We start from the raw sequence: 24,826 nt of genomic DNA on the forward strand, positions 1-24,826 counted from the left end.
AGCTGTGAAGTACTGATGTGATAATAGGGTTTTTTGTTTTGGTTTTTCTCAATCAGACCTCATAGTAAATTCTGCTATTGAATTGTCTGGACTCTGTTTCTGGTTGTTTGAGTATATTGAAAACTTGTCATTCATTTATAAGTCTGTAATTTTTTTTTAGGTTCAGTGTATAGTTTTACTCTATTCACTAAGTCCCACATTCAGACTTGGTAAGGATGTACTTGCAAGGGAGCATACATATCTGTTTTTCCCTCTTTTTGCCTTTGCTGATTGACAGTTGCTCCCTTACCTTAGTCCTGGGCCCTTATATATGCGCTGTGCTTACCAATCTATAAGATTTCTTTCGCTTTTCATCTCTTAGTCCTACAAGACAGTCTGTATTTGGGTCCACAGCACTGGTGGCAAGCCTCTTCTGGAGCACTGACTCCTGTCTGCTCCTGGTTGGGTGGGTTCCACATGGACCTTGAAGTTAGCTGGTATATGTCTCTGTACATACCTGGCTGAGTTCAATAGCTTCCTAATACTTTCTAATAATCTCCGTCAATCATTCTCAATCAATCAGTCTCTCTCTCTGTGTAACTGCTTTTAGGAACTTTGACAAAGTGAGTAAAAGGCTTGAAAATATCATTGCAACTTTTTTGAAGTTTTTTAGTTGTATATGTGAGTGCATATGCATGTGAGTGTATATGTACAAATAACCACACGTATATATAATGTGTGTGAAGACTATTTTAAAATCTAGCAGGACTACACTCCTTTTCTGGGCTTTAGGGAAGAGACTGTACTTTGCCTCTTACAGCTTCTTAGTGGATACGAGGTCACCCCATTTCTGCCTCTTTCTGTATAGCTTGCTCCTTTTTCTTACTATTCCGCCTCTCTCACAAAGACACATATGATGAACTTGGAGGAGAGCAAGCATCTTTGTGATAAAAATCTCCTGGGCTAAGACTTGACATCATCTCCCTTATCCAGGTTTTCTTGCCAACATAACACACACTCCATTGTGTATGCATAAAACTTCAGTTTTGCCAGCAATTTGAACTCTTCCCTTCAGTGCTCCTAGGACTTCAGAACAACAAAAGAGGTTTTTTCCTAGACTTGTCATTTGCAGACAATGCTGTTTGTCTTCTTACTTAGCCATACCTCCTTAGATTGCTTGTTTGCTGGTCTTTGATGATGCCGTGTTGTAACTGTGTTGTTCATTCCAGTATACTTGTAACTTTTCACTAAATATGTCTGCTGCCTCTGGAAAATAATATTCATGTAGACATTTCCTAAGAAAACAGTAGAAAGCAAGGGATCAATGTGAAATTTCCTCAGTCTCTGGATTTTCTTTTCTATTTTTAATTAATCCTGTTAGTCAGTTTCTGTGTGTTCACCCTCCTTTAAGTTATAAATGCATTTATATAAATACAAATTTACTGGAATTAAATCATATTTGCATATGTAGAATAAATGTACTAAGCTATAATGTTTTATTCTCTAAGTTTTATTATTGATTTGGTAGGCTAGTGTTATAATTTACATGTTTCCATGTGGTTTGACTTGATAGTCTCCTTGTAACTTCCAGTCCTCGTTTGGGAGTAGGGGGAGGCAGAGCCCTGTGTGCCCTGTTTTTCTCTGGGGAACCCTCCTTTCCACCAGGTAGAAACCGTGTGTTTTGGATAGAATGGCTCAGCTGTGTAGGTAGATGCTGGTTAGTTTGCTGTGGCCCCTTCACTGCAGTTACTGGTCCCTTAATGGGCTCAGAACCCAATTACTGCCAGTGAGATACCAAAATAATTAGTTAGGCCCCCATGAGGGAAGGAAGCTCTTATTTCCTTAGGAGATACCAGATGATATAATTACTGCTGTTTGTAACACTGTTCTTGTTTCAGAGCCGGCATAAGGCAATTCTCTCTGTCTCTGTCTCTTTCTGTCTCTTTCTCTCTCTGTCTCTCGTGTGTGTGTGTGTGTGTGTGTGTGTGTGCTTTATCTTTGTCAAACTAGAGTTACTGATCTTTTTTTCAGAGAAACTGACACTTGAGGTTTTTTTGTTTGTTTCCTTTTTCTGTTTCATAGATGACTGGGAAGAGTAGGATTTGTTTGTTTGTTTGTTTGTTTGTTTTTGACTTTTTGATGCAGGGTCTCACTGTATAGTCCTGACTGGTCTGCAGCTTCTGGCTCTGAAGATTTATAAACATATGGCCTCACCTTGGCCTGATTTGGTAAACTGAATTTTGTTTTTGCTTTTTCTTTTCTTTTTTTTTTTTAAGATGTACGTATATGAGTACACTGTTGCTGTCTTCAGACACACCAGAAGAGGGCACAGGATCTGATTGTAGATGGTTATGAGCCACCATGTGGTTGCTGGGAATTGAACTCAGGACTTCTGGAAGAGCAGTCAGTGTTCTTAACCGCTGCACCGTCTCTCCAGCCCCTTTGCTTCTGTTTTTTATTTAATCAATTCTTTTCTTTCTTTTTTTAAGATTTATTTATTTTATGTATGTGAGTATACTTTGCTCTCTTCAGACACACCAGAAGAGGGCATCAGATCCCATTACAGATGGTTGTGAGCCACCATGTGGTTGCTGGGAATTGAACTCAGCAGTCAGTGCTCTTAACCACTGAGCCATCTCTCCAGCCTTGACCAGTTCTTTTGTTTATTAACTCCTCTGACTGTTGGTTCTCTCTGTCTTGCCTTGAGCACTTGATTCATTTACTTTCACTCTTCCCTTTAATACAGGTGTGCTTTACCCACTGAGTACGTTTTAGTCATGGACTTTGGTAAATAGTGCTCTTTGTTCTTTTTCTTTTAAGAATATTCTTCTTAGGAAAACCTTGAAATATACAAAAACAAACAAACAACCCAGAAGATTTCAATACTGCCATCCAACTTTTGCTATCTTCATATTTTATCTTTCTTCTTCACATCTCTATGCATAGGTTTTTGCTTTTGATATTTTAAAGCAAATCTCAGACTTTCTATCATTTCTTTACTTTAGTGTATTACCTTTAGTAGATGTGAGACTGAAACCATCACTACTTTACCAGTCAGATGTACTAATATCACCCAATATGCATGTGTAATTCAGTTTACCAGATGTCACAAAACAATATTTTTATACTTGGCTTATAGAATTCAAAAGTGCTTCTATTTGCCTTAAGCCAGCTCATAGAAAATCTGTAAAAAATATATTTCCTATTTATAAAATTTTCCTTTAAATAGTTAGTTCATTTATGCAAGTGTAGGGTATGTGTGCTGTAGGATATCAACATTTTATATATATGTTTTGCTACATCTTGTGTTCTTCAACATGATTTTGTCACCTTTACTTTGCTTGTAAATTGCTCAATGGAAGAATTAGGAATATTTTGGGGGCTGGAGAGATGGCTCAGTGGTACAGAGTGAGTGCTGCTTCCCCAGAGGATTGGGTTTGTTTCCTTGCACCCACATCAAGAAGCTCACAATTGCTTCTGACTTCTCCTCCAGAAGGACCAGAAACCTCTGACTTCTGTCAAAGCACACACACACAAGCACACACCATTAAAAATGAAATAAATCTTTTTTACAAATAATATTTATAGGCATTGCTGCATGTTTACTGTGAATGATCAGGAGGCGTGATGTATGACATAGGACAGGGCAGTGGATGCAGACAGTGACATTGGGGCATTTGTGAAGTTCTTTGTCAGCCAGTTACCTAATAGGCTAACATCCATCTTGCTTGTTGCTTGGGCCCTTTGTTTCAGTGGAGTATTGGCTTCCTGTTGCAGCTGTTCAGATTACCAGATTGCAACTGAAATCGTTTTTTGCTGAGCTAGTCAGAGGGTCATTAGGGTGGATCCTGATAGTGACTCCCTTGCCTTTTTCCTTGGTAAGAGCCATTATATAGCTGTGGCCTCCTTCTTCCTACAGTATACCTTCAGGTACATAGATAGAAAATGTGCTCCCCTACCCCATGGGTTCTATGTATGCTAGACCAGCACTCTACCACTTGAACTATATCCCTAACACCTTTGATCTTTTGTTTATTTGGTTTTGAAATACGATTCTCATATTGCCTAGGCTGGCCTCTGAAATGTAGGATGACCCTAAGCTTTTGACCTTTCTTGAGCTTATGGCTAAGAGCACTTAACTTTTCTTGCCCGGGATGCTGGCCCAGTTCTCGACCCACATGCTGGTTTCCAACTCTCATTTATCCATGTGAGTTCGAGGGATCAAACTTGGGTCCTCAGACTTGCTAGCAGTCACCTTTATCCACTGAGCTGTCTCTCCAGCTCTGTAGTTTTTATGCACAGATTTCTGTGTCGATTTGTTTGTTCTGAAAACACTAAAGAAAAAAAGTGATTTCTTTACCAATGTTGAAAACATTTAAACTAGCAACTTACTTGGGTGAAATGGTGGTTGAGGGGGTTGGGAGGGTGGAGCTTCTTATCTCTAGCATGTTGACATGTAGGTAGTTGTATGTGGGTTCACTGTAGCAGTTCTAAAGGTCTAGTACTGTCCATAGTCCCTGTTCCTGCTCCTGATGCTTTAACTACTTGCTTTCTGTTGTTCTTGTTGTTTGGGGTTGCTACTTTTTACATATTTTTTATGTGTGTAGGGTTTTGTCTACATGTATATAAATTCATCAAGTGTATGTAGTGTTTATAGAATCCAGAAGACGGTGTTGTGTCCCCTAGAATTGGAGTTAAAAATAGGTGTAAACCAGCATTTGGGTGCTAGGAATCAAACCTAGGTCCTCTTAAAAAAAAAAAAAAAGAAGTTGGTGCTCTTTACTGCTTAACTACCATTTCTCCAGCCCTCTTTGTGGTGTTGCTTACATGTCTGTATGTGCGCATATGTGGACACAAATGGAAGCCTGAATTTGACAGTGGGTATCAGCCTTGCTTGCTCTCCAATTTTAGTAAAGTCTCTCATTTAACTCAGAGGCTTGCCCCAGAGAATCCATCTCTGCTTTCCCAATGCTGGAATTACAGCTGGCTGCCACAACTGCCTGATTTTGACATGGGTTCTAGGGACCCAATTTCCTCACTCTTTTTGAGGTACTTTTTGAGGTAGATATCCACTGAGCTATCTCCTGGGCCCCATGTCTCCTTGTTTTCTGCAACAGCAGGATGGCCAGTACTACCTATCTCTGTTTCGGGCCTCCAGCCATTTCTCAGTGACTCCTGTCACATTGAGAATGGTGTTGACTGCCACTATGTTGCTTCTTATGCAAGCAAACATAGGAATTGTACCCCAGACCAGAGTGAAAAGACATGTAGAGCTTTCCAATTCAAATAATGGGGTTTTTACTTTAGTGGCTACCTTATTCTGAATATTCTGATTCTTAGGAATACAAACTTGATTACCAAGCTACCTACATAGGCTATAGTAAACATAACAGAAGACTGTGTACATCTTTAGTATATATAGCCAATATCAGAATAAGGAAACAAGTTGTGCTTTATAATTTATTTTACAGTTCTCTGATTTGTATGTATTTCTGTATTGTACTGTATTTCTAAAAGTAAAGCTTTGAATCATAGTGTATTCAGATGTGCTTGGCTAGGTTCCTACCTCTGATCCCCCTTCTGTTGTCCCTTTTTCATTGTTTCTCCCTCCCACCCCATAGCTGGGAAAAGAAAAGAATACTTGAGTCTTGGGTATACTACCTACCTGCCTTCTATTTTGAAAATTTATGGCCGGGTGGTAGTGGTGCACACCTGTAATCCCAGCACTCTGGGAGGCAGAGGCAGGCGGACTTCTGAGTTTGAGGCCAGCCTGGTCTACAGAGTGAGTTCCAGGACAGCCAGGGCTACACAGAGAAACCCTGTCTCGAAAAACCAAAACCAAAAAAAAAAAAAAAACGCAAAAAACAAAAAAGATCTCAGACACCTGTTGGGAGATAGCAACAGGTGGATCTCAGAGTTCAAGGTGAGCCTGGTCTACATAGTTGAGTTCCAGGACTACTGTATAAGATCCTGTTTCATCTAAACAAACAAACAAAGCCAAAAAAAAAACAGCAATAACCAAAAAAAAAAAAAAAAAAAAAAAAAAAAAACGGGAAAAACAAACAACAAAAAAGAAAATGTATAGTAATTAGACCAAATAATAGACTTTGCAGTTTTGCTTTCTTGCAAAAGAGAGTCTCAAATGCACCATTACATTTGAGACTGGACTGTTGTGGGCCCCAAGCTCTAATACAATGTATATACAGAAGTTGCCAAGAAACCACTTTTTCTTTGATTGTGTCTTGGGAATGCTACTGTGCACCATAGCCTGCCCCTGCCTTCCAGCTGTGTGTATGCTGCCTCTTTGTGGACTCAGGCTTATTCACCCGCTTTCTTCTGTATGTTGTGGTTGTTTCCAAACTTTTAAGCTGTTTCTCACTGTCTGCTCTTGTCCTTCCCATCATTCTTCACTTGCTAGTTAGATAGCCTCTTTATCATATTCTGGAGTTTGCCACCAACATTCATCCCACACACTGTCTTAAGATCTGTTTGGAGTTGTAGTAAAGGACACTCCTCATTGTACTTGACTCTGGTTTGGAGTAATGAATTGTCTTTATCTTCCCTCTTTGTATGATTCTGGTTTACTAGTAGAAAATACTGTTGGTGCTCTGAGGAGGTGGCCCGGTTAATAAAGTGCTTGCTTTAAGTTAAAAGCTAGACTTAACCAGGTTTTGTGACTCAGGCATTTCATCCCAGTTCCCAAGAAGCAGAGGTTGGCACATATCTACAAGTTCAAGGCCAGCCTGTTCTTTACAGTGAATTCCAAGCCAGCTAGAAATACATAGTGAGCCCTTGTCTCCCAGTTCCCTTCCAAAGAAACCAGACATAGTTTTGTACCCTTACAACCCCAGAGCATTGGGAAGACAGAAACAAACAGAAATCCTTGAGGCTCACAGGTCAGCTAAACTTAACTGAAGGTTGTTCTCTGTCCTTCAGGCCCAGAGTGCACTCACACACAAATTTTACTTTGTCCTTTGCAATAGCATTCTCACTTGATAGATGAAGTATTCAAGTCCCCAGGTGTGAATCAGTTTTTCTCTTATATTGTGGCATCCTAATCTTAACAATGTTTTGACTATCTAATTCAAGATAGAGGAAAATGGCTTTGCTCTTATATAGACATAATAATATCAATGCAATTTAACGTTGAATTAATTCTTTGCACAGACTTCCTTTTCAGGAAGTCTTTAAATCAAAAAATAAGATTTAATTCCTAAAAGGTGATACCATAGAAAGATAGTACTGAAAAAAGGAGGTAGTCCCATCTTTGTTTCTTTGTGGGGTTGTTTTGTTTTGTTTTGTTTGACTGATAGTGAATAGGGAGAAAGGTCCAATGCCACTGAAGAGCTGACACCCTCTGAGTGCCTTGGGCTGTAATCTTTGGGAAAGTAAAGAACCCACTTTTGTGGTGTTTCATTTCATTTGCTATTTGGATAGAACTGGTCTTAAGCTTAATCTTGTAACCTTTTTTCTTTTTTGTTTTTGAGACAATCTCAAGTATCCCAAGCTGGCCTAGAATTCTCTATTTAGCAGAGAGTGGCCTTGAATGTCCTTATCTTTCAAATTCTTAAGTATTTGCATCCATTCCTTTAGCCAGTTTTGTATCCATAACAAAGCTTTTTACAAAAATGAGCTTAATCTAGTTTGTGGGACTTGTAAGAAGAAAGTTAAAAAAAAATTCAAATAAAATCCTCAAGTTATAACTTGATACCCCTGGTCAGTTGTTAGAGTATTTTGTTTCTTATAGTCCAGTGGGACTTATAGTTTAGATATTAAAAGTAGTAACTTCAAGGGAGAGCTCTCCTTTATAATCATTTATTTCATTTCTATTCCTCTTCCCCAAAATACTATTAATTATTAAGGCTGGATTGCTGTGGGCTTCAGGTCATGTAGAGCTTTGAATGAAGCCTGTCTCTGCTGGGCAAGGGGAGGGAGAGGCAGGCAGATCCCTGTGGGTTTGAGGCTAGCCTGGTCTACAGAGTGAGTTCCAGGACAGCCAGAGCTGTCATAGATCAGCATAGTTGACTCTGTCTTGATGAAGAAAAAAGAACAGAAAAAGAAGCCCCTAAGGAACCATGCAAGTCAGGTGATCTTCATGAGTTCAGATGCAGGAAATGATTTATAAACTCACTTTCAAGGCCTGCTTCTTCTGGGGTGCTTTTGTTGTTTGCTTGTTTGTTTGTTGATGGGGTGCTGTGGGGTAGGCATAGGTAGACCATACACTATAGGGTTGCTCCTAAGAGCATGGTGCTCTAGATGGACAGAACTTACTTAACTGGCGCTGCTCTCCACGCTCTCCGAGCAGCTCTATATTGGTTTCCCAAAGTGCACAGGTTCGTGTGTTGTTTTTGGTATTTTGTGATGCTAGGAATTGAACTCACTTGCTGGCACAGTAGCCAGTTCTACCATTTTTCCTTTTCCAAGTGGAAGTTTCTCCATTGGAAGTAAAGGGCACCACAGATGTAAGCACCACATATGTAAGCCCTTTGGGTGAGCAGTGTATGAATCCATGACTGCTTTCACGTGCTGCCCTCAACGGCATTGCCTGGGCTTGCACCTTTACCAGTTGTTGGTGTTCACATTACTCAGGATTTGTCTGTGCCCTCTGTGACTTAGTGTCCATCCAGGGAGACACTACACATATACAACCTTTCTAAAACAGAGTTAGTTGTCTTTTTCTGCTCCGTGGCACTGGGTATAAAATTGTTGAGGTCCTCTTACAGGACTGTAGGTGAGGTTCTGATGTCTGCCACTTACTGAATGTCAAGGAAAGTGCTGAGACCTTGGTCCTCCTGCTTGAAATAGGTCAACCGATTAAGTTCCACTTACCTTCTTAGGTAAATCAGACATACATATATAGTTTCTAGAATTTTCTATGCCTTTTTAAAAAGTAGATTCAGAACTTAAGAAACTTAAAAGCAAATAGAAATTGTATTATTTGAAATTTTAAAGAAAGTTTTCCCTTATTGACAAATTTTTAAAGCTGAATTTCATTATAATAAACAATGTTTAGAAATATTTCATTCTTGCTTCATTATTTGTACTCTTTTTACACGTGGTTACATAAACAACCAACTATGAGAGTGAGCCCAATGGAGTCTTCCTAAACTAAAACATCCCTGGTGAGAGCCATAACTCAGGGCGACCAGAAGGCAGACTGTTAGCAGGACTGGACACTGACTGACTTGTCACTGGGTAAAGGTTTGGTCTTTCAGGTCTAAGGACGGTCTGCTTCACTTTTGTAGAAATCTATTTACTTACTGTCTGTCTACTCAGTTAAACCATCTGGAAATATATGTGTATATAGTTGATTTACTTGACAGACATATTTTTTAAAATGTATTTGTTACCTGTATGCATATTTGCTGATTATTTTAATATTTATTAAATTAGAATAGAGTTTCACTAAATATTAAATATATTCACTTAGTGGACTATGCTCATTTATTGCTAACATTGTAAACAGCAAAATACTACTCTAGGCTAAGTTCTTATAGATAATGACAACTTACTGAAACCCCACCTATGGCCACCCAGATGTACAAACGAGACAGGTAAAAGTTGAGTTCATGATAACTTAACCAAGGTGACTCAAATCATAGCTGAACAAGATTCTAAACTAAGAGATTATGGCAGCACATTTGATGTTCTTCATACAGTCTGCTCATTTTGTTTGCTGAACGCTCAACTAAAATATAAATATATATATCTGCATGTTACCAAGAAATACATGCTGCCCCCTAAGAAATAAACCAGGATACCAGCCATTGAAGGAAGCGTTGTCCTTTCTGTCACTTCCTGAAGAGAACCTGACATAATTAGGGGAGGAAAATCAAGCCATAATGGCTGAGATGCCTCAGTGGATACAAACACTTGGTGAAACAGGACGCTGCCTCAACAAGGAATACGGTGAGAACAAAGCCCTTCGAGTCTTCCTCTGACTTCCTCACGTATCTTGTGGTATTGCATGCCCAAAATCACAGAAACAACACCCTCAATAAAATAAATTACTTGTTTTGTTTCAAGACAGGGTTTCTCCTTGTAGCCCTGGCTGTCCTGGAATTCACTCTGTAGATAGAGCAGGCTGGCCTCAAACTCCTGCCTCTACTTCCCCAGTGCTGAGATTAAAGGCATGCACTGTCACTACCACCAGCAGGCATAATTTTTTTAATTAAGCAGAAAAGGCTAGCAAGGTGTCTCAGTTCTAATGACCTGAATTTTTTAGACATTGGAACTGATATGGTGAAAAGAGAATTCCCTCCCAAAAGCTGCCCTCTTGACTGCCATCGCAAGCTGTGGCACACGCACCCCGCTACACACGATAAAGCTGCCCTCTTGACTGCCATCTCAGGCTGTGGCACACACGCACCCCGCTACACACGATAAAGCTGCCCTCTTGACTGCCATCGCAAGCTGTGGCATCCATGCATCCCACTATACATAATAAAGGTTTGGGTTTTGTTTTTGTTTTTAGGGAAAAAATGTTGAACGTTTACTTTAAAAAAAAAAAAAAGACAGTGTAAAGGAAACCATGGATTAAAGAAAGCTGCTTGCCTCCCACCCTGCACTTGGACTATTTATTTTAAACTGCTGAACTGTATGTATGATAATAAACATCTGTGAAAGAAAGTCAATTTTGATATATTTGTTATTAGAATATTGTTGCGGGCTTACTTAAGCATAGTCATAGAAGGAGTTTACAATAACAAAAGTATAATCTGGGCCATATATATTTACAGACCTGGTCACCAGTGTCAGTATGAGTGATCTAACTACTAGCAGTACCATCCCTTGATTTTTAGTTAGACAGTGTCACGATTAGGAGACAGTGTGACTTGGGAGAATGGGGCCCATAAATGAGGCTTACTAAACACTCATGCAATAGCCAACTTCCTTCAGAGCATCAGACAGTTTTACACTGAGGGTTAAGAGTCAATGAATAAACTATACAGTCACAAGGACAAGCTGCACGTGGCAAAAACCTGTTTTTTCCATAGAGGCATATAAAGGATAGTTTAAGCATTTAATTCAATAGCATCATCAAGCAATAATGAATAATCTGAGGTCTGCTCACCATTACACCTTGGAGGAACATGAAAACATGTTCCAAAAACAGTTCTACATTTTGAAGAAACTGAGGACACAAGACTCTTTTCTTGGAGTTTTCTCAAAGGCTCCATTCTTGAACCATATTCTGGCAACAGAGGAAGGAGGCATGTATCCTTAAGTCCTAGAATATTTTCCCATTTTCTGTTGTTTTTTTGTTTGTTTGTTTTGGTGTGTGTGTCTGTGTGTGTGTGTGTGTGTGTGTGTGTGTGTGTGTGTGTTCTCTTGCTTTATGGGTCCTGTTAGAATATGTTAGACTGCCCTATCTGCTATTCAACGATTTATTTTTTAAGTTATTTGGGAGATGCCAGGAATCAAACCTAGGAGCTGCCACATGCTAGGTAAGCAGTCTTCCACTGAACTACCTCATCAGCTCTGAGTTTCCAGTCCGTGATTCTTAACCATCTTTCAGTTGTTTGTTTTTTATGTTTGTTTGTTTTATTTAATGTTTGTGGGTTATTTCATGCTTTTAATTAATTATATCATTTCAGGTTCTTGTGTCTAACCCTATATAATTTAATTTTTTTTAATTTTTTTCAGTTGTAGTTTTACAAATTTTTATGGCATTAGGGAACAAAGCCAGGGTTCATGAATGCTCTAACCATTGGGCCACACACTTAAGTCTTTTTTTTTTTTTTAAGTTTTATTTTTACGTGTATGTGTGTCTTGCCTGCATTTATGTCTGTTTATCACATGGTGCCTGGTGCCTTAGGAAACCAAAAGAGAATACCAGAGCCCTGGAACTGGAGTTCTACATAGTTGTGAGCTAACCGTGGGTGCTGGGGATCCAAATGGAGTCCTTGACAAGAAGGGCAAAGGCTTTTAGCCACTAAGCCATCTCTCCACCCACTTTTTAAAAAGAAGGTGGGCATGTGTGTGCACGCACTCTACAGTTGTTTAAATGGATGCCCAGTTTGTTACATGGGTGCTGGGATCCAAATCCCAGTGCTCATGATTGCGAAGCAAGTGCTGGAGACAGCACCCCACCCCCACCCCATTCTTACTCTTTAAACTTTAACCTTCAGTTTCTGTACTGTAATTGATCTCTCCATATCTTTTTTTTTAATCCTGTTATGAAACTTATTCCATCTTGAGTTTACCTACTTTCTGTCTGTTAATTTTTTAAAAGGATAATGGGGATTTAAAGGACTTGTAGGCCCATGTCTCTAAGCACTCCCCAGAGATGCTCTGTCTTCTAGCCAGGCCAGTCAGAGCGTCCAGTTGTTGCTGTGTTCTGGTCTTCTCCTTTCCACCTTAGACCTACTTTCTGTTTAGGGTATAGCCCTTTTAGGGAATCGATGATTTGGGGAATTGGAGAGTGTGGCTGTATTCTGACATTTCACCTTGAACAATCAGGAATCTTACTCCATGTTCCTTGATGTATGAAAACCAAAACATTACAGACCAGTGTTCACTTTGTGAGACAGCTAGAGTTGACACTTGTGTGTTTCATTATACTGAGGCTAACCTGTCATCACTGTCAGTGCTCCAGGAGTGTTCGGATGTTTTGTGGTACATGTTGATCATTTCATAGTTCTTTTTTTTATTTGATATGAAATGTTTTTTTGGTTTTTGGTTTTTAGAGACAGGGTTTCTCTGTAGTCCTGGCTGTCCTGGAATTCTCTCTGTAGATCAGGCTGGCCTTGAACTCAAAGATCTGCCTGCCTCCGCCAAGTGCTGGGATTAAGGCGAGATAAAATCTTATATAGATTGGCCAGATTGGTCTAGAGCTCCTAATCCTTGTAGCTCTACCTCTCAAGTGCTGAGCTAACAAGCTAATGTTACCACACCCTCCTTGATTTAATAATGTCTTAAGCCCCTGTTTTGTTTCATTTTTGAGACATCATATTAACTTTGTAGCCCACTGTGACCTTGAACTTCTAATACTCTGCCACAGTCTTCTGAGTACTGTACAGGAGACCACCACACCCAGGAAGGTCTCAGTACAGCAGGTACTGTGCAAGCTTGTACTTAGTGTGGACTTCCTAACTCCATTGGAGATCCCTTGACAGCAAACATACTGACTTGTGGGTGCTTACCTCTCCACATCTCCCTTTTCACAGCCCGAGACCTCAGTAACAAAAGAACAACATTTCTTCTAGTTGCTGGTTGGTTAATCGCCAGGGAAAGACAGCTTGCAGACCACAGTAATTATACAGAAGGAAAGACAGCTTGGTGCCTACAGAGGCTTTAGGAACTATATCACTCAGTGACCATGCTGACAGCTTGGAAATGCCCCTGGGTCTTTTAAGCTGTGCACATTCTTTGCCTTGAGAGATTTATGTTGTGAAGAGCTGTGGTGTTCCTGTCAGTTGTATTGCTGGCTCCTAGGCTTCTTAATTCTGACACCTCAACTTACAGCTAGTTTCCTATTTGATAGCCCCAGCCCCATTCTTTCATCACATTCCTCTTTCCCCCTTGTCCTTCAGTCTGAAGTCCAGTTAGGGCAGCTCCTCCCAGTCCCTCAGTCGAGAGCCCACCACTGTGCTGCTACCTTCCATGTACATATCAAGTCTGATTTCTTGTTTTGTTCACTGCTTCAAATGCTTGTAACCCTTAGACTAAAAACTGCCAAAGACCTCTTTGGCCCTACCGCATACCATTGTCCCACAAAAAAAAAAAGCACCTGGAAAGGCACATATTATCTCTATCTGGTGGCTCACACTTGTAATCCAAAGACTAGAGAGGGAAGCTGAGACAAAACTTCTACACAGTGAAACTTTGTCAGAAGTGGGGAAAAGGGGGTGGGGGCATCTGCTGTTGGTTACTAGCCTTTAGTAACACATCTCATGTGCTGATGCATTTCACTGCCCTGTCTGCCCCGTTGTAGGTCAGAAGTGTGCTCATGTCACCTCAGGAGAAGTTCAAAATGATGATTGTGTACAAATTCTTCAAGTAATTGTCAATAAACACAGAATGGCAGAACTAGCCATTTCTAAGGAGGAAGCGTCCTGAAGGCAGTGTGCTCTGTCCAACTGAGTATGGGCGAGGGAGGAACTCACTGCAGGCTGGTCTGTACACATGGGACTCTGAAAGCACATACTACGTAGAGGGCTTCGCAAGTTGTGGACTTTGTTGTGTTGGACACTGAGGAACGGGGTACGGATTTGCAGAAGAGGTGGGGCAGGAGAATGAGACTGTGCTCGGTCAGGGGTGCTCTAGAGGATGGTAAAATGGTTTTCCCAGCTGTCTGCTGGCTGAGCTCTGTCCTCAGAGCTTTCTTTTCTCTTTTGGTGACACGGTTTCTGGTGGCCTCGGCTCCACCACCTTTGGTTCTGGGGCCTGCCTGTTCTCGGGAGGTAATTAACTTCCCAACTCCTCGCCCCCTGTCAGGCCGCAGAACTCTCGAAGAGTTGATCGGCTCCCGGGCGCTGTAGGGACCCCGCAGCGGGCGGGGCGGGCGGCCGGTCTGACGTGTCTCGGCGGGATTGGAGCCTCCGCCCTATATAGCAGCGGCGGCCCCGGCGCCGCGCCTCGGAGCGTCCCGGCTTCTCCCGCGCAGCGGCAGCGACAGACGGACAGACTCTCGGGTGGTCACACTCACGAGTGAGGATCGGGCGAGCTGGTGGGCGGGGGTGCCAGGGGCGGGGCGGCAGGGGGTCGCCGCTGAGCAGGGCTGGGGTCGGTTCCCCAGCTCCCGGCCGCACAGGCGCCTGGTCTCCAGCTACCGCGACGGGCGGGGGCCGCTACGTGTCACTCTGCGCATGGCCGCGCTGGAGCGCAGAAACTTTCCCAAGTCCGCCACGCGCCGCGGGTCGGCTTGCGGGCCCGGACCGCCTGGACTACTAGCTCACCGGGCGGGCCGCCGCGATGGGGGAGGGGAGCGACCTGGCCAGGTTGGTGACGTGGGCTGCCGAGCCGGCCCCTCCCCCGCACCCCTTCCCCCCAGCTCGGCCGCACGGGCCGTACGGGCTGTGGATCGGACCTAGCTAGGTCAGTGGCGCCCTAGTTCGCGTCAGGCTGGGATCTTCACCCGGGGCCCCTATGTCCCGCGCGGTGCCTCGCTGCGTCTTCACCTGCGGCGTCTGGCTACGTGGTCACAGGAGGACTCCCGGCCCAAGTACTACTTGGATGCGCACCAGGGTCCATGGGTGAAAAATACATTACGGAAAAATACCGAATTTGGATGAAAGGCAGGGAGGCCGAGCAGGATACTGTCCCTTTAAGCCTGTCCCCGCCCGCGGGCGCTCTTGGCCGGTGGGAGGGCCATGCTGAGGTGGCATCTGCGAAAGTTCCTCCCAGGCTGGGTCTCTGACTTCCAGAGCTGGGTAATGCACTAGGCCGGCCTTGGTGGTCACAGACATAGTTTGTGATCTCAGCATAGCTGGGTTTAGTTTTTAATTTTGGAGTTTGTACTCTTCAAGTATTTGGTGGGGAGACCGGTACCTTCGAAAGGAGACGGTACCTTCGAAAGACTTGAGGACATAAAAGTCAAGTTTCAAATTTAGAAGAGAAACCTGCATCTCAGCTGAAGGTTTTAAGCTGGAGGTTTTTAGTGCCCTCCATGCAGACTGGCCTGCAGTATAAAGAACTTGAGTCTCTCTAGTTGGAGCTGATAGGAAATTCTTTCTGAAGCATAACTGATTTCTCCTTGCTTAGTGTTGCCCCTTACATAAGTAGTTGGCACAACTTAGCACAGGGGAATCAATTTAAATACTTCCTTGTTCAGAAGCAAGAAGTCTTCACATACAGCTTTTTCTCTTTTCTGGATTAACAACAGGTTCCAGCTGCCACAGCTTGCGCTTCTCTTGCAGGAGTCCCTGTTGTTCCCTGGTTCTGGGCCTCCACTTCTTCTGTCTAGTTCTGTGTTGAGAACTAACCTTATTCTGCCATGTTCATTTATGCTCTAAGGAGTAAATAGCCAACGGACCCAGCTTCCTGTGGGAAAGGTGGTGGAGGTGGCCTCAGTCCTGAGGGACTGGAGGGGCTGGACCTACTTGAGGAGACTTGAAACATGCCCAGGCCAGGAGTTAAGAATATAGATGTCATTGTTACTTGACTGAACCTCTAGGAGGGTGGGGGGAGTTGAAGAGCTGGGCTCCCATGAATCTCATGCACTCTTTTCCCTGGTGGTATCTGAAGATCAGATTTAGAGTAATATTCAGTCTTTCAGTCCTGACCTGTATGACTCAATCCAGCAGAAGGCTGGGATACGAAATCTTGGGCTCCTATCCTGTTCTCCTGAGTTTACCAGTAGAGATGCAGGATGGAAGGCAGCGGTCAGCTGTGAGGGGAACAGCCAGGTGCAGCCAGGTAGGCCTCAGAGGAGTTGTCAGTAGTAAAACAAGAAGCAGGGAGTGAAGGTGGAGGGAACGTTGCTTCTGCTGTGTTAAACCAGATACAGATGGGCATTACTGAGAACATAGAAAGCCTTTGATAAAATTGCTTTACTGCAGAGTCTCCATCTCCAGTAGAGGTGAGGTCTATATTTACACATGGTTATCAGGTATGTGTTTTTTGGGGGTTTTTTTTGTTTTTTTTTTAAGATTTATTTATTATTACATGTAAGTACAGACACTCCTCTCCAGAGGGGGGCGTCAGATCCTGTTACAGATGGTTGTGAGCCACCATGTGGTTGCTGGGATTTGAACTCAGGACCTTCGGAAGAGCAGTAGATGCTCTTAACCACTGAGCCATCTCTCCAGCCCCCAGGTATGTGTTTTAAGTTAAGTCTTTAACAGGGTTTTGAGTCAGAATAGTTTAAAAAAATTTTTTTACAGCCTTACCAGATGATACCCGAAATCGCTGTTCAGTGTGTCCCTAATTGTGATCTCTTTGCCTCGAGCTCTGACAAACTGAAATCTGGAAGCTAGGCCCCAGTGAGTCTTGTCAAACCTGTCTGGAGTTTTCTAGAGGTCCATTTTACTGTGCCTGGCTGCCGGAGGGTGTTTGTAAGCCTCAGGAATCCTGGAAGCTGCCCTCTCTGGTTTCTTCCTTGTGATGACAATAGGCTGGAGACATGGAGGTGCTTCCAGTAACCACTTGACTCACTGAGCGCTCCTGGGAAGGGACCCTAAGTGTGGGAGCATATTTATTTAAAGGAGCTGTCCTGTGGAGAGAGAGCCCTAGGTCGCATCTCTACAAGGCAATGTATTGTGTCGGCTTGGGCAACAGGTTCTCTGGAGACTTACCTTGTCCTGGCAAAAGCTAGACGCTGGTCAGTGGCAGCAGGGAGGTAGAGACATAATAATTGAGGTCACACCGATGAACCTGGCTTGGTAAAGTGGGTGGTGGGTGTCTGGAGTTACATGAGAGCAGGGCCTGGTGTGGTGGTACATACCTTTAATATCAAAACTCAGGAGGTAGAGGCAGGTAGATCTCTGAGTTCAAGGCCAGCATGATCTACATAGAGAGACCTTATCTTCAAAAAAAAAAAAAAAAAGTTTATAGAGTAGATTTTGGCCTCCTTGGATGGCCTTTGAGTCTTGCAGTTTTATGACCTGATTTTTAAATCTCTGTGGATTACAAGGGACTGGAGGACTTTTACAGGACAACAACAAGAACAAAGGAACTGCAGAGTTACCAAGGATTCTTTGGTTTTGTTGTTTTTGAGACGGGTCTCACTTTGAAACTCTGACTGGCTAGAACTCAGAGAGATCCACCTGCCTCTGCTGAGATCAAAGGTGTGTGCCACCACACCTGCCTCCAAGGGTTCTTTAAGAAGTCAAGGAACCCTTGGTCCTTCTGAAGGCTGGAGCATGAGATCTTGATTCTGCTGAATATACCACAGTTAGCTTCATAGCAGAGTCAGCCTGGCAGAAGTCACAAGGATCCAGTGTACAGATCACCTCTAAGATCCCTTGAAGTGTTGCTCTCTGAGAGTTTGAGATGATTCAAGTTTCCTTGTAATATGTCTTGTTCAAAGTGCCTAATGCCTAAAGATCAGAGCTTTTGTGGGGTTTTTTCTGAAGAAATTTGCCTGTTGGTAAACTAGAAGTCAAATGTGAAGAATATTTAGCCTTTTCTTTCTTGCCAGATAAAAGGATCTAAGTTATAAAGCACGGATAAGTAACCTTTATGGTTTTTGTTTTGCTTTGTTTTGTCTCCTCTCCTTCCCTACCATATACTAGTAAAAGCTGGCAGGCTGACAGAGGCAACCTCAGGACGGACTTTCTGGCTACTGACCATTTTGCTGGTAAGTTTGAGCACCCTTTCTGAAGACATCTGTGCCTGAAACACAAAGCTGTGAGAGTTAGTTCTAGCCTGTATCTCCTTTTCTTAGGTTTTGTCTTCTGTGCCATGAGAAGTATCTCCCTGACTTTACCTTCCCTTCAGCTGTGTCCTATGCGAATTATGCTTTTTCAGGATTTGAGTCTTAATATTCTTTAAAAATACTGAGCTTAATTTTTTTTTTAATTGCGTTAAGGTCTTATTGTAATGAACTAAGATCTTGTTTTTTGCCTTTTTTTTTTTTTTTTTTTTTTTGGATACCAAGTTTCTCTGGATAGCCCCAACTGTCCTGAAATCACTCTGTAGACCAGGCTAGCCTGAGAGATCCACCTGTGTCTGCCTTTTGAATGCTGGAATCAAAGGTGTACACCACCATACCCAGCTGCATAATTTATTAAAGTACTTGCATTTTGTCAAGATGTGCATGTAAGAAGATACTTGGTGCGTAATGGTTTAAAGAAAATGAGTTCTTCCTCATTCTGGTCTCCTACAACTACAGAAGAGAGAAGCTGACACCAGGTCTGAGAATACTTGCTGAATTGCACCCAAACTTCAAGGGAACCTTCACAGCCTATGTCCATAGCCTGTGTCCACAGCCTGTGTCCACAGCTGTCCTATGTAAGGGGTTCTGTGCCTTCAGACAGTTTTCTCTTGTGAGTGAATCCCTCCCACACCTGGGCAAGAGAGTCAGAAGACCGCACAACATTCAGGCATTTACCACAAGGCTGGATCTCTTACACTGTCCATCCCCCAGCCCTGACTCCTGAGGTATTTGAAAATGTTAGAAATGGTTTTTTTGGCTAAGCAACTTAACAAATACAAGTTGTGGTAAATTGTCATTTTTATACTTTTTATAGTGTCAGGCATACCTTGAACAATTAACAAAATAAGATGAAGTTAGCTAGTAAGAGAATGATTCTGGAGTTGACCTGTGCCTGAGCTGGGTCAGACGGCCACCAAGTTCCACTAGTCCCAGAGTTCTGGTGCTTTGGGGGAGGGGAGCAAGCTGTTGCTGAGACCATCTCTCTTTGGCTCCTACAGCGGGTAAGTGGTGCACACCTAGCCCAGGTCTCTTAGCAAGCCTTGCCTACTGTGTGGCAGGCGGGTTCTGAGAAAACAGGCATCAGGTGGGCTAGTGCTGCTTTGCTTGTTCACTCCTCATTTGAAAGCTTGAAGAACAATTTTACATTGACCTTGTGAGGAAATGCATACTACAGCATACAGGAAGGAGATTAAAAACATTGACTAAAGCGTTTAAAACAACCATCTATAGATCATTCCAGTTAGTTGTACATGGGCTTCCTGTTCCCTGATTATTCTTCTCTTATACAGTGTCTTACTAGGACTGTGTGTGGACGTGAGATCAACCATGAGCTCCGTTGCAGTTTTGACCCAAGAGAGTTTTGCTGAACATCGAAGTGGGCTGGTTCCACAACAAATCAAAGGTGACAGGCCCCATTACAAGTCCTTATTAATCTCTAAGACTGGGCTTTTATGCTCATGTGTACTAGCTGGTTGTAAGTGAGATGGACAGGTTTAAGGAATGACTGCAGAAACAGTGAGCTGCAAAAGTGGGCAGTTTCCTAGAAATCCAATTAACAACTGGCTATTAGTGGGCTCCTTTTCAAAATGGCTGTTCCAACTCTGAGGCACTAAAATATTGGCTGTGAAGCATCCCAAAACATTACTGAGCTTCTTTGAGGACGAAGGTGAAGTCTGAATTGTGTGCTGTTACAGGCCACTGGCCAGGATCAAGACCAGCACTGTCTAGTAGAGTAGAATGCTAGCCACCTAAGCAGTTTAAAAGTTTTACAAACATAGGTTAAATAACAAGGAACGGATGAATTTTGTTTTGTTTTGTTTCAAATATTTTCAGACAAGTTTAGACCAGAGTGATCTCAAACTCATGGTCCTTCTGCCTCTGGGATTATAGGCATGTGCCACTACACATTTAATATACTTAACCCAATCTATGCAAAAAAAAATTGTCATTGCAACACCTCAATATAAAATATTTTAACGCCAGCTATTTTCTATTATTTTTCTTTAGATTTTAGTGTGTGTGTGTGTGTATTTATAAATACAGAGTATTTTGATTTGAAAACCAATTTTTTATACAAAAGTCTTTGATCTGGGCTGACAAGACAGCTCAAGAGGTAATGGTGCCTTCTGGCAAGCTTGATGGCCTAAATTTGATCCCAGCACCTACACAGTCGGAAGAAAGAACTGACTCCTGCAAGTTGTCCTCTAACCTCCATGTTTAGTGTGTCATGGACACAAGCACAGATAAATATTCAAAAGATAGTATTTTTAATCCTTGAACCGTAGTTAGAGTTTCTGAAATTTTCCAGTGAAAGAGTAAATTGTTCCAAGTTGTTATAGCATATTTAAGTATTCTTATAATAGAATTGATCAGTTCTTAAATTTAAAATGAATTAAATTTTTAAAATTCACTTCTTAGCTACACTTGATTCACTCAGTCCCAATGATCACTATATTGGTCATTCCTAAGACACTGCTGGTAGTCTGGTTCTCAGAATCTGGGGCCTGAGTGCAGCTCTCTGTAGTGTCTCCTTTCTCGTGAGGGCAAGTGGCCTTGCAAGAGATCAGCCTCTGCTCACACCAGCACCATCGGGCTAGGAAGCAGTGAGCCTGGACTAGAGGCCTATCTAATTCCAAAGGTCGTCCTGTCCTTTCTGTGTTTGCATGCTCCTGTGTGTTTTGGTCCCAGCTCCTGGTAGATAGTGCTCATTCCTAGGGACCAAAACAGTCATGCCCTTGCTTTTGTGGAGATCATGGTTCACTGGACAAAAGTATGAACATGATTAATAATCAGGGACCTTGATTTCTCCAAGTCTTGCTGTTCTCCATCTTGGCTTGAGAGTCTTCACCATAAGACAGGCCCATGTGAGTTAATTTCACCATTATACATTACAAAGGAAATGTGGAACCTACCTCAAAGGTAGTTTTATAAAAAGCTATGTTCAAACTTCTACTCTATGCCAAACATTTATTGTCATGATTTACATTTGTACTATTAGAAAATGTGGCTATGCCACAAGCTGTCACCTGTGTGTTGGATATGCTCTACTAGCTGAGCTGCCTTATCTGGCCTTTCAGCGACTTTGGGGGGGCGGGGAGTGGATGCCCAGGGGGATCCAGAGGAGAGGGGACAGGGGAAAGATGTAGGGTGGGGGGTGACTGGGAGGAAGGCGGTGAGTGGGATATAAAGTGAATAAATAAAAAAATAAAATTAAATATAACGACTGGGGCTGTAGAGATGGCTCAGAGGTTAAGAGCACTGACCGTTCCTCCAGAGGTCCTGAGTTCTATTCCCAGCAACCACATGATGGCTCATGGCCATCTATAAGGGGATCCAGTGCCCTCTTTTATATGTCTAAAGACAGCGACAGTGTAGTCACATAAAATAGATAAATAAATCTTTAAAAAAGAAAATAAGAGGACCTAAAATCTGCCATAAGCTTGCCTTCAAGAGTTTGTACATCTCAATACTAAAATGGAACTGATATTGTCTGACCTTCAATAATGGGACCATGTAGACAGAGAAGAGTTTCCATTTTGGGATTGGGAGTCTCTAGCCCGATCCCAGTCACACATTCAGAGAGCTGGACCTGGTGGCTGTGTGCGGTCCCTTCCTCACGTGAGTTGCAAGCTCACTCAAACCATTGTTCCAGTGGAGGGTTCCTACTAAAACCCTTCGTCTTTATTCGTATAATATTGAATTGTATTTTCCTCCTAATCTGTGTTCTCTGGTCTAGTTGCCACATTAAATTCAGAAGAGGAAAGCGACCCTCCAACCTACAAGGATGCCTTCCCTCCACTTCCTGAGAAAGCAGCTTGCTTGGAAAGTGCCCAAGAACCTGCTGGAGCCTGGAGTAACAAGATCCGGCCCATCAAGGCCTCTGTCATCACTCAGGTAGAAGCACAGTTTCTTTTTGCATTAACCATTCCTCGTGGGCAGAAGTTAGATCTGATAGGTTTTTGAATATGCAGTGTTGAGCACTTTGGGTTTGGGTTCGCAGCATTCTGTAGAGCACACACACATTTTGCCATAATCATCCCATCCTAGCACTCCTGGCTGGCACACAGTTTGAGATAAGCCACATTTGTCAGATTCATGGAGCCATGTGCTTCTCTGTCACTGTAGTCCCTAGTTGCTGCATCTGCTCTTCCTACTCACATGATGGTCCAAAGCTAGTGTTTGCTGGGTGAGTCAGAAGCCAGCCAGGGCTATGTAGTAAGTCTGTCTGTGAGCAGCTAACTAATTTCCCGGATCTCTTGACTTTACTGGTTCATCTCTGCTAGCTGCAGTTGAGATACTAGAATGACTGATGCCTGGCTGTGATAGAAAATCATCACCCGCCTGATGGTGGTGGCACACGCCTTTAATCCCAGCACTTGGGAGGCAGAGGCAGGCCGATTTCTGAGTTCGAGGCCAGCCTGGTCTACAGAATGAGTTCCAGGACAGCCAGGACCACACAGAGAAACCCTGTCTAGGGGGGGAGGGGAGGGAGAGGAAAGAGGGGAGAAAGAGAGAGAGGTGGAGGAAGGAAGGAAGGAAGGGAGAGAGAGGGAGAGAGAGGGGGAGAGAGAGAGAGAGAGAGAGAGAGAGAGAGAGAGAGAGAGAGAGAGAGAGAGAGAGAGAGAGAGAGAGAGAGAGAGAGAGAAAACCATCACCCATGTAACCGGAACTCCTTGTCTTTGTGTACATAAGCAGCTGCATCTTGATCTTTTCTTTTTGGCCTTGCCGCTGTCTTAAGTCTTGTGAAGTGGTTCAGACGTTTGTCAGGGGTAATTGACAGCTCTTCCACCCCTGCTTGCCCTCAGCTCTCCATAAAGTTCCTGACTCTAAGCAAAACTTACTTGTTATGTTTAAAACTCTTGATGCTGCCTGCTATGCCTCCTGCCTCTGGGTCTGCTCTCTCTTCTGCTACCTCAGTTGTTGCCTATGATGGGTGCTACTTTGTCTCTTCAGAAAGGTCTCCATTGTGCCCTTAGTGTCACTCGCTGCCCTTTAAATCTGCCTTGATCTCTCCTATCCCCCTGCCTTGTCCTAGGTCACTGCTGGGTGAGCAAATGATTAGTAAGTACTTATTGCATATAGTCTTTCTTCTCTTCCTTGAGACTTTAACTTTGTCTTTGGGGGGTCTTTCTTTGAACAGGTGTTTCATGTACCCCTGGAGGAAAGGAAATATAAGGACATGAACCAGTTTGGAGAAGGTGAACAAGCGAAAATCTGCCTTGAGATCATGCAGAGGACTGGGGCTCACCTGGAGCTCTCTCTGGCTAAAGACCAAGGTCTCTCCATCATGGTCTCAGGGAAGCTGGATGCCGTCATGAAAGCCCGCAAAGACATTGTTGCTAGACTGCAGACACAGGTGGGCATCCCTAGGCCTGGCATCCCTGTCATTCAGCTCATTCTGGTGCAGGCCAGAGCGTCTCTGCATTCTCTCTACCTTAGGAGTTTGGAGTTAGAACAGCAACATTTAGAACCTTTGTGATTTTAGTGAAAAACCACTAAATTATAGAACTGGAGTACCTACATGTTAAATGTATTGAAAATTAGGGCTTCTCCCAGACTTTGAGACACTTAAAAGCCAGTGAGCTTGCTTTGGCTTTACACAAACTTGGGAAGTAAAAAGTCAGATATTTTTCTCTATTCCCAGCAATCTGATGACCATTAGAATACAAGACAAATCTGTAATGCGTTTGCCTTGAAGGTGAAGAAAAAGGCAGAGACTTACTAAAGTCTCATGTGACAACTACCATTATGTGTGGGTTTGTTAAGAGATAGGGGTTTCTCCTATTTGCTGCTGAGCCTTTAGGCAAATGTGGGGGTGGGGTGGGGTGGGGGGTGCAAGAGGTACATGATTTTGCTCTGCCACTGACAATCACACAAGTCTAAGATGGTTCTGAGCCCAGGGCAGCTTCATGGAATGACACAATTAAAGTCACGAAGGTCAGTTGTGTAGCATTGCAACTATTATACTAGGCTCTGAAATACCTGTTCTCAGTTACGTAGCTAAGTATCTGTTATATGATTGAGAAGTTTTAAAAATCAAATTCCAAAAAATAACATTACCCCTGTAAATAGTGTACTCTCTAATTATTATATCATTATCTTACTTTATAAGAGATGCTAAGGTGTTCACATTTGGCCCTTTCTTTGTCTGGTCTCTGTAATGTCTTTCAGGTTCATTTGTTTGTGGTATCATGTCTCCATACTCGCTCCTGCTGCATGCACACATGCCGTTGGATTGTAAAGGTGGTCAGCACCTGACTGCTCTGCTCTCCTTCATTATCTCTTTTGCACTGGCATTTCCTGCCAGGAGCTTAGTTACTTAATTTCTTGTTGTGGGGGTTGGTTTGTTTTGTTTGCGAGACAAAGTCTCACAATGTAAACCTGGCCGTCCTGAGGTTCAATCTGTAGACCAGCTGGCCTCAAAGATACTCCTGCTTCTGACCCTCTAGTGCTGGGATTAAAGGTGCCTGCCACCATGTCCCCCAGCCTTGAGCTGGTTACCTTCAAGTCCAGCTTGTTTGGTAAGGA

General features: G+C 42.9%; 1 protein-coding gene across 3 annotated transcripts in view; it reads left to right on the top strand.

The window, feature by feature from the left end:
• Window positions 1-24,826, top strand: part of Hdlbp (high density lipoprotein binding protein) — a 70,011-nt gene that overhangs the window by 15,381 nt on the left and 29,804 nt on the right. The window contains exons 1-5 of one of the 3 annotated variants that reach the window (XM_052192442.1): window positions 14,166-14,184; window positions 18,156-18,220; window positions 19,588-19,700; window positions 22,035-22,192; window positions 23,439-23,654. In XM_052192442.1, coding sequence (XP_052048402.1) covers window positions 19,625-19,700; window positions 22,035-22,192; window positions 23,439-23,654 — 450 coding nt within the window. In that variant the 5' untranslated portion in view covers window positions 14,166-14,184; window positions 18,156-18,220; window positions 19,588-19,624. Of the gene's footprint in view, window positions 1-14,165; window positions 14,185-14,519; window positions 14,632-18,155; window positions 18,221-19,587; window positions 19,701-22,034; window positions 22,193-23,438; window positions 23,655-24,826 lie in introns of those variants that run through there. The other 2 variants (XM_052192439.1, XM_052192441.1) reach the window with 2 other exon arrangements.

This window comes from Apodemus sylvaticus, chromosome 9 (genome assembly GCF_947179515.1).
Source record: "Apodemus sylvaticus chromosome 9, mApoSyl1.1, whole genome shotgun sequence".
Classification (NCBI taxonomy): Eukaryota; Metazoa; Chordata; class Mammalia; order Rodentia; family Muridae; genus Apodemus; species Apodemus sylvaticus.